This window comes from Carya illinoinensis, chromosome 11, assembly GCF_018687715.1.
Source record: "Carya illinoinensis cultivar Pawnee chromosome 11, C.illinoinensisPawnee_v1, whole genome shotgun sequence".
Taxonomy (NCBI): Eukaryota; Viridiplantae; Streptophyta; class Magnoliopsida; order Fagales; family Juglandaceae; genus Carya; species Carya illinoinensis.
Genome location: NC_056762.1, coordinates 12,066,243 through 12,076,370, shown reverse-complemented (window position 1 = coordinate 12,076,370; position 10,128 = coordinate 12,066,243). Strand labels below are relative to the sequence as shown.

Below are 10,128 nucleotides of genomic sequence, written 5' to 3'. Positions count from 1 at the left end.
TAAAAAAAAATTAAAACTCGAGTTCGAGCTCGGCTCGACTCGAACTCGTTTGTGGGATGAGCTTGAGTTAAGAGTTTAGCTTATCGAGTCGAGTTCGAACAAGGAATAAAAAAAATCTCAAGTTCGGGTATTTTGAGTCGAGCCGAGCTCAGCAAGTCAAAAACTGGCTCGGCTCGACTTGATTACAGTCCTAATTAAGAGTAAATAGTAGAGTATGTATGAATGTATGATGTATTTAAAAAAATTACCTAATTATATTAATTAAGTATAAATAGTAGAGTATGTATGAATGTATGATGTATTTAAAAAAATTACCTAATTATATTAATTAAGTATAAATAGTAGAGTATGTATGAAAGTATGATGTATTAACTATTTACATATAATGGCATAAATTATCATATGATTTATGATTTATTATTAATTGATAGCATGTATTATGTTATATTTTTATATGATCAATGATAATAAATTAGATAAAAATTAGATGAACTTATATAATTATTATATAAAAATAATATATTAAATTATTAAAAATATTTAAAAATATATATATATACATGGTTCAGTCCGATTTGATCCAAAATTTGTAAACCCTGGGACTAGACCGAATGTCGTCAGTCCACATATTTTGAGACCGAGACTGATAGACCCCAACTTCGGTTCGGTCTGGTCAGTTTCTCCAATCTTGACCGACCAGCTTACACCCTTAATTGTAACAACTTCTTTAGAATATATTCTCTCTTTTCTTGAGTTTTATAGAATTTAGACAAAATTGTTCTTAAGATGCAACAAAATCCCCAATTTTGTTTTGTTACTCTAAAATAGGACTTAATATTGATATATGGTGATTTGAGTTATAAAAAATTGCATGCAATGAACTATTATTTTCCTTCTATATCCTAGTCTTTTAATTAAATTTGAGATCAAATTCTACATGGTCATGTCATGCATGTTAATTAAACTACAAGATCATAAAATCTAAAATTTAATTAGAATGTTGGAATACCTCAAACGACAAGTAGTCAATTAATGCACACACGCATGTCCGACCCCATGCATGCGTGCCATGTGTATGCATTCGTGGCCAGATCATGGGCGGTGTGCTCCTCATGCATATATATCTAGCTCGAGCTTCTATACTTGGTCCACAAGTCTGCATAAACCTCTCTCTCTCTCTCTTTTTATTCCTGTTAAACTTATTATATGGTTCAGTAACTTTCTGCTGAGGAAAGAAAGAAGAATGAGAAAGACAGATCGCCAAAAAGCACAAAATACCATTATCTGCAGTCTTAATCGATAGTTGTGAACGACGTGAAGATATATATATCCCTGCGCGCGGTGGGATTCCTTCCATACTTACAATTAATTAAACAGATAAAGTCAGCTCTTTCGACGTTCCACAGCACAGGAAATAGTATGCACTAAAAATGGATAATGCCACTTTTGTGTTGTACTAGTGTGGGTAGTTTAGTCTTGCTACCCACTCCAAACTGCTCCTGTTGTAAGGCTTAATTTACCTACTACACGACCATTAATTTATTGGAATTATCTGTTAAACACACTATATAACATAATACGAGAAAGGATAGCTTAGGTATGTTGTCGAATTTTTTCAATAATTTAAGAATAAGTTACAAAGAGAAATTGAACATGTTGGTTTTATAATACTTATAGATTGTATTAAATAGTCCTCCTAAGGAACAATAATAGAAGAAAAAAGAAGAAGAAGGAACTAATCGCACACGACTAGGGGTGTAAAATTCTCGATCCGAACAGGAAAAGCTAATGGGATTAATATGGACTGATTAGACCGATAGCTAACAGTTTGATCTGAAAAAATGATGAATCGAAAGTTTGAGTCCATTATCCTCTAGGATTGGATTGATTTCCATCGCTACACACGACACTAGATTTTTGTAGCTCTTACATCCACACAGTTGCAGATAAATTTATTTAAGTTGGATAACCAATGAGTACGACGACCATTCAGGGATATAATGCAGTAAATAAGTAAATTTTAATTAGCAAGTCGGATGAGAGTAAGATGAGAGTAATGTTAGACTGCGTTTGATTCATCAACTCTTCTCAACTCATCTCCTTTAATCATTACAATTTTTCAAACTTCTAACATAAAATATAATAAACAATTCAACTTTTTTAAATCTTAAAATAATAATAATATTAAAAAATAATACTTTATTTAACTTTTAATTTTTATCTCAACTTAACTTAACTTCATCCAACATAACGTCCAAACCGCTAAAAAGAACAAAAGCATCGCAATAAATTTGTATCGGGTGGGTAATCAATCCGGCCGCCCCCACATCCTCATTGCAAAAGAATAAAAAAAAAAAAAAAACCAACAATTATTAAATTAATTGCCAGAAAAAGAAAAAAAAAGAACTTTCGTGGAAATTATAAGTGACGTATACACATAAACTAAAATTATGTTGGCATTTTTCATGGTGTGCTTAATGAATTCTGAATTCTTTTTCAACCTTAAATGAAAGTTGCTCTATTTAAGAACTTAGAGAGAGTTGTTCCTTTCTCTTCATGTAACAAGAACAAATGGAAAACGATCTTCGGACGGAATCTTTTGACTACCGAACGGAGCTTCTGTCGCCAGCGGGGACAGGGCCGATGGTTGTAGCAACAAGGCAGCCATCATGGCAGCTCAACATGGATGGATTTCAGTTGCCAGAGAGACACATCAATTCTGATTTTGGGTTTGGATATTTTGTTAAGGCTTTAAGTAAGACAGTTCTTGTACTGTTAAGTAAGACATGATTTCTTGTTCTGTTTAGACTCTTCTTGTTCAACATCGTTCACTAGTTCTTGTTTTGTTCAATTACATTAAACTTCTTGTTGCCTTCTTTTTTTATTAGTGAGAGAAAGAAAACTTGCGGCCTTTTACAAGAGGCAGGTCAAAATCCTCGAAGGATTCAATGAAGTCGACAAATTTACTGAGATCGGCGTGTTGCCTACAAGTTCGACCGAGGTCTGATAATATTGGTTATGCCTGCAATGATTGAGATTGAGTTCTTGTTGACTAGCCACTTGGGATTCAAATGGCCTGTTACAAGGTCTCAGAATGTTATTATCTTTATCTCTGCATCTATCTCTCTCTCTCTCTGATGTGCATAGAAACTTTGTGATTCAGGAAGAAGCGAACCAAGTTGCTAGGACCGAGAGGATAGCAATATATGCATCAAACATTGCAAACATAGTGATATTCGTGGCGAAAGTGTATGCTTCGGTTGAGAGCAGATCACTGGCAGTGATAGCTTCTACCTTAGACTCTCTTTTGGATCTTTTATCCGGTTTTATCCTATGGTATACCTCTTATGCTATGAGCAAACCTAATCAATATCGCTATCCTATAGGAAAGAACCGAATGCAACCTGTGGTAAGCCCCTTCCCCTGTTTAAAAATAATAAACAAAAACTTGGGTTTAGTATTTTGATTCTTTAGAAAGGATGTATTGCATTGTTTTGAGTTCGATTCCGTCAATGAATTCTCCTTACACTTTTTAGTATTAGCTGTCTAAAAATTTATTGACCTTTTTTTATTTTTTATTTTTATTTTTTATTTTTACTTGATTGGCACCGGGGTCCCAGGAACAACATCCGACTAATCCCGAGGGTGCATAGGCCATCCGCAAAAAGTTTTTTGCAAGTACACTTTGGATAATTAAAGGAAAAAAATCCCTCAATTCGATAACCTCTAGAGATTGTTTGCATTTAAAGGGATTTAAACTTTAGATTGGAGGAACACATCCCTAAACCCAAAACCTTTATCACTTGAGCTAACCCCTAGGCGGTTCATTGAGCCTTTTTGGTGGGCCTGGCTATGCTATGTGTTAAATTCGACTTGAATGAGCGCATGCATACGGCTTTTTGCGGTCTAGGTTTCCTCTGTCCGGTTTCAAAGGATATGGTTCTACTATGGTAAAGCCCAGATAGGTAGACCACCCCGGTTGCCTCCTCCTACCCTTTTTAGCATTAAAAAATGTGTTGCATTGTCAAATAAGAATAATATGATGGACCTTTACAATCGTGTGGGACCTCATTTCTTTTTAAAATGAGGTCTCTTAGTTATCTTGTGGTAAGGAAAAGGGTAAGGAAAATTGCTACCTACTTTTTCCCTTTTACCAGGCGTAGCAATCAGAATGCTTCCATTGTCTTATCTTGTTCAAATGCACCATTTTGCAGGGCATTGTGGTTTTTGCATCAGTGATGGCAACTCTTGGATTACAAATATTGTTCGAATCAGGTCGACAGCTTATTGCAAAGGCAAGTTTCTCTTGTGGTTTGGGTCAGCCAACACCGGGTCTTGGTTTATAAACTTGTCGTTGTAGGCATTGTTTGTTTAACCAAAACCAAAAATCTCATCTCAATTCATTATTATAACTTTTTCAAATCCCAATACAAAATATAATAAACAATCTAACTTTTTCAAATCTCAATATAAAATTAATATTAAAAAATTATATTATAACAATATTTTATTAATTACTATTTAAAACGTTTCATCTCATCTCATCTCATCTGTGTAACCAAACGGGACCTAAGCCGAATGTTATAGAATAGTGCTATAACTATTGTAATGAAAGTTGGTTCTATCTAAATAAACTTGATTAAAGAGAAATGTTTTGTCTACACAAAAGTCTTACATAAGTACACATTGGCGTGGTATAATGTGGGTTATTAGATTGTCAAACTTAAGGTATTACATTAAGTCACGTCAGTGTGTAAACTTCCTTGTGTAATTTTTTTAACTAAACATTTCTCATAATTAAATGGATGGATTTTAATCTCTCAAAAGATAAGTGGATGCCTTTATTTTTCCCATACAATTTAGTCAACAGTTGATGTATAGAAATTATTAGAAATATTAGTCCATTACTTGTACTGTTATTAGTTTTCTCAAGTTTTCATCTTTCAATTCTTTCTCTCGGTATATTTTCTCTCTCCCAACTCCATTTTTGACATGCTAATATAGCAATTTCAAGCTTTGCTAGCTGTATATCTTCTGCAGTTTCTTTGTTTGTAATATGATGTTCCTCCGATTATATACGTGTTCTTCACCAAGTTTGGATTTTTTGAGGATTTTAATCAAGTTGGTCAATCAATTTTTTACACCTGTTCTTTGTTGTATCAAATGATCTTTCATCATTTTCCCTCACAAGATGGTAGTTTAATTTGTTTTGTGTTTGATGATCTGATTAGTAGCTTCTTGCTTTTATGGTGTTATCAGAAATATTGCTCCTCTTCTTCTGTTTGATGAAAGATTTCAATTGGAATAACACATTCTTTCAAACTTTATCTGTCCAATACTTGATGTAGCCTTCTTTTTAACTTCTTCATTTACAAGCTAATGTCCTAGATTCTATATTGCCCTCGGCAAGGACTTTCTAAGCATGCGATTTCTCTTACCACCAATTCAATCGTTTTATTCCCAGTTTAGAAGTTTCTAATAGATCCAATATTTTGCCTCTTGGTTTAGGGCTTTTTCTTATTGTTTTAGCATTGCTCTAGCTGTTGTTTTGGCAGCTTCAAGTTATTTCCAGCATGATTGCTGTATTGTTCAGCCTTCTCCAATATTTTTTTTGGTGTTTCCTGTTGTTTCACAATACTAATTTCCCAGTGATTCTAACACCAATTTGGTGTTTCCAATTTTCCATCTGATGCTCAATTTGTTACTTTCTGATTATGTTTTTGGTCTCTTTCTTTCTTACTCATTTTCATATATATTTCTTACTTTCTCTCTAACTCCTGGAGTGCAATATTACTCCATTTCCTAGACACTGTCATTCTCTATGAATCTTTTGGCAACATTAACATTGCATAGTATTAATATCTATGGGTTTAGTGTTATTATTTCTATGTTTATTTGCCTTCCCTGGCTAAGAATCAATGAACTTCAAACAATCAATATTTCGTTTATGGACTATATAATGCAAGTTTTGCTGCATGTACAAATCAAGATGTTCCAGCTTGAGGGGGAGAATTAGAAATACTATTTCACCCATGTAATTATGTTATATTACTGTTATTTTAGTTTGTTGGCTAATTAGTTTTGGCTATTTTATAAATATAGCTCATTCTATGTAAAGAAGAAATACTGCAATACAATTTAGTTTTATAATTTTTCATCATTCATTTTTCTGATCTCTCAGTAGTTTTTCTTTATCTCAGCTCTAACTTTGACAGATATGCTACCCAAAATTAATTTTTGGGGAATTCTAATATTCCTCGATATTTTTTTATTTTGTTTTTAGATGATCAAACTTGTTAGGTACTTTATGTGACAAAATATTAAGTTATATACAGCCTTTAATAAACGATTACTATTGAAATTAAGTGCTTGGAATGCTTGCTTACATTTCTATTTTTCAATTAAGTCATTACAATTTTCTGAAGTCACAATTGACCTTATGCCTGCAGACTCAACCTGAAAGGGACCCCGCAAAAGAAAAATGGATGATAGGAATCATGGTCTCAGTCACAATAGTTAAATTTGTGCTCATGGCATACTGTCGCAGATTCAAAAATGAAATTGTTAAAGCCTATGCTCAAGATCATCTCTTCGATGTGATCACAAACTCAATCGGTCTTGCAGCAGCAGTTTTAGCTATCAAATTCTACTGGTGGATTGATCCTGTTGGTGCCATCATTGTAAGTTCTTGATACTGGTTTTTAAATTTAAGTATGGTGTGTCGACACACCACTTGTTATGGGACCCATTATAATTATATAAAAAAAAGAAGTTAAAATGCCGATACTTTTTTATCGTCGTGGGACCCACTTGAATGGTGTATTGAGAGTGTAAAAATAACTTGCAAGTAGATTTTGTTTTTTTCCTAATCCAATAGTAGTACTTAACAGTATGCACAATGAAATGACAATGCAGATAGCTCTATATACAGTGGGTAATTGGGCAAAAACTGTGATGGAGAATGTTTGGTCATTAATTGGAAGAACAGCCCCACCAGAGTATATAGCAAAGCTAACATATCTCATTTGGAACCATGACAAGGAGATCAAGCACATTGATACAGTTAGAGCATACACATTTGGCTGCAATTACTTTGTTGAGGTTGACATAGTTTTACCAGAGAACATGTCCCTTGGTCAAGCACATAATATTGGGGAGACCCTCCAAGAGAAGCTTGAAATTTTCCCAGAAGTTGAGAGAGCATTTGTTCATGTGGATTTTGAGACCACTCATAAGCCAGAGCACAGGTCAAAGCTGCCATAAAAATCAAGAAAAATCACATCAATTATGAGTACAATAATAGCTTTGAGTTGAGGGAATATTAGGTAGGATTTCAATGTGCAAGGCATCTGGAAAATGTCCTGGTCTCTTTGGTTTTATGACTGGCCTGGCTTTTACATCTACAACTGAATACTTATTACTTGGTTTACTTTATAAGGTTCTTTGAATTTTGAACATTATTTGTAATCTAGTGAAAACCTGTTGGAAACATTTGGATTTTGAATTTTTATTTATTTAACAATATAAACACACTAATATTATACAAGTCCTGTATATTTTAGATATTTATTTATGTAGTTGGATGAAACACAAAATAAAAATCATGAAATCATGATTTACAAAAAGAGTAATATTATATACAGACGTAAAATGTACAAATATCGTACACTCATTTTGAAAAAAAATAATGTGTATTATTAAAAAATTAATTTTCTTTTAATGTAAGTTTTGCATTTATTCACCTTTTTTTTCTTTAAATGACTACATAGTACTTATACACTTACAATTACAAGTACCATTTCTCTTGTAATAAAAATCTAATCAATTAAAATCGTAGAAAAATCAAATATTAATTTATCAGTAAAATTTATTCACTGATCGAATTTTTGGTGCGTACGTCTTTATTCTATTCTCATCCAAACTCACGTTCAAACTGACGTGGTTGGGCCTGTATGATTTGGGCCGCTTCTATCCATTTGACCATAGAGGGACCATGACACAAGCATACGAATTTATACTTAAAATAAATCCCTACAAAAGTGGACACTCCTATCTATTTGTGGCATGACGGATTATCTTGTACAAAAGAAACATGATGCCCAAGGACAAGAGGAAAAATACTTCATTACCCAACAGAGGCGATCGGGAAGGAAAAATATGAACTCATTGTTTGTCTTAAAGAAGCAAAGCTAGAAAACGAGGAGCTTATCTACAAGGGATCTTGGCACCTTGAACTAGAAATAAATGTTAAAATATTAAAATGTTATTTGGTCAATTTATTCGCATGACTTCCCTTCCTAGATGACGATGGTGAGAAGAGTGTGGCAGGAGAGTCTCTCGACCGTGTAATCTTAGTGAAAATAGTGTGGCGGGAGAGTCCCTTGACCATGCAACTCTGGTGAGAGGTGTAACGGGAGATTTTCTTGATCGTGTAATCTTATCGATAGGTGTAGCGGGAGAGTCTCTCGTTCGCGTAACTCTGGCAAGAGGTGTAACAAGAGATTGCCTTGACCGTGTAACCTTATTGATATGTGTAGGGGGAGAGTCCCTCGACCGCATAACCTTGGCGAAAAGAGTGTGTTGAAAGATTTCCTCGACCGCGCAACTCTGGTGAGAGGTGTAAAGGGAGATTGCCTTGACTATGTAACCTTAGCGAAGAGAGTGTGGTGGGAGAGTCCCTTGATCACGCAACTCTGGCGAGAGGTATAATGGGAGATCGCCTCGACTGTGTAACCTTGGCGAAGAGAGTGTGATCATTAGAGGAAATAAAACAAAATAACAAGAGAAGATAAGATGTTTATTAAACCAAGTAGGCAAAATAATTTGTCTTAAAATTAACATATCACATATTCAAACATAATATCTTCTCAAGTGCTTGGAATTCCAAGGATGGGGCAGCTTACACCTCGTGGTGTCTCTAAGATGATAAGCTCCTAGTCGGTGATTGGCTACTACGATGTATGGCCTTGTCCATCGTGGCACTAATTTCCCTACTTCTACCATGGTTACCCTAGTTTCCTTTAGAACCAGGTCGCCCATCTTAAACGAATTGGGTCTCATCCTCTTGTTGAAATATTGCTCTGTCTTCTTTCTGGAGGCTGTCGTTTTTGTTTCGACATATGCCCTTACTTCCTCTAGTAGATCTAGATTTTCTTCCAAACTTTTGTTGTTTGAACTAGGATCGAAGCTCTTCCTCTTGTGGCTTGGTAGCCCTACTTCCATTGGTATCATAGCTTCACTCCCATACGATAGCTCAAATGGTGTTTTGCCTGTTGATGTTTTTGGTGTGGTCCTGTATGCCTATAAAAACTTAGGGAGCTAATCCGCCCATATTCCCTTCTTCTCACCTACCTTCTTCTTCAATATCCCAACAATGGTTTTGTTAGTTGCTAAAATTTTCCATTCACCTGGGGGTGTCTTGGGGATGAGCATTTGACTTTGATCCCTAACTCCACACACCACTAGCGATAGTGCTCCAAATCGAACTGCTTGCCGTTGTTAGAAATGATGCATTGGGGTACCTTAAGTCTGCACATGATAGTTTTCCACAAGAACCTTGTCACGCCTTGGGCAATTATTGTCACCATTGCCTCAGCTTCTGCTCCAGCTCACTTTGTAAAATAATCAGCGACGACAATGATGAACTTGGTCTCTTCTTTGCTTAGGGGCATTAGGCCGACTAGGTGTATGACCCATTGAGCGAATGACCAAGGGGAGGTTCTCGAGAGACGGGAAGATCCCCTATCTCTAGGTACTTAGTTATATCATTTGCCCATCTTGGTGTGCTTCCCCCAATCTCTAAGGCCTCCTCTCCTATGACCAGTGTGTGTACAACTCGAAGGTTAACCTCCCAGAGAAAAGTCACTTCTTGTTTTGTTGAAGTTGCTCGTGCTAGTCGGTCTACTTTCCAATTTTCTCCTCAAAGGATTCAATTGATTCAAAAATAGCGAAGGCGGCTACTACTTTCTTGAACTTGGTGGAGGTACTTTATCAGCTTCTGCCCCTTCACCAAATATTCTCCTGTGATTTGACTGACCACAACCTCTGAGTCTGCCTCCATCTCAACTTCCTCCCCGCCTGAAATTTCTACAATGGCCAATCTTGCGAGCACTACCTCGTACTCAACTT

At 35.3% G+C, this 10,128-nt stretch overlaps 1 protein-coding gene across 2 annotated transcripts; it reads left to right on the top strand.

Moving 5' to 3' along the window:
- The first annotated feature begins 2,470 nt into the window (after positions 1-2,470).
- Positions 2,471-7,546, top strand: LOC122282950 (metal tolerance protein 10-like). Of its 2 annotated transcripts, none has more exons than XM_043095041.1 (6): positions 2,471-2,755; positions 2,889-3,001; positions 3,164-3,409; positions 4,215-4,295; positions 6,450-6,680; positions 6,916-7,546. In XM_043095041.1, the coding sequence occupies exons 1-6, from the start codon at positions 2,572-2,574 to the stop codon at positions 7,261-7,263; spliced, it is 1,203 nt and encodes a 400-aa protein (XP_042950975.1). In that variant the 5' UTR covers positions 2,471-2,571; the 3' UTR covers positions 7,264-7,546. The 2 variants fall into 2 exon arrangements, with proteins under 2 accessions (XP_042950975.1, XP_042950974.1); XM_043095040.1 differs by having other exon boundaries at positions 2,472-2,779.
- Positions 7,547-10,128: the final 2,582 nt, after the last annotated feature.

Excerpts from the sequence above, each read along its gene's own strand:
- LOC122282950 (XM_043095040.1), top strand. The coding sequence starts at position 2,572 with ATGGAAAACGATCTTCGGACGGAATCTTTTGACTACCGAACGGAGCTT. Across the intron at positions 3,410-4,214 it reads AGAACCGAATGCAACCTGTG|GGCATTGTGGTTTTTGCATC; the intron begins GTAAGCCCCTTC and ends ACCATTTTGCAG. Across the intron at positions 4,296-6,449 it reads GTCGACAGCTTATTGCAAAG|ACTCAACCTGAAAGGGACCC; the intron begins GCAAGTTTCTCT and ends TTATGCCTGCAG.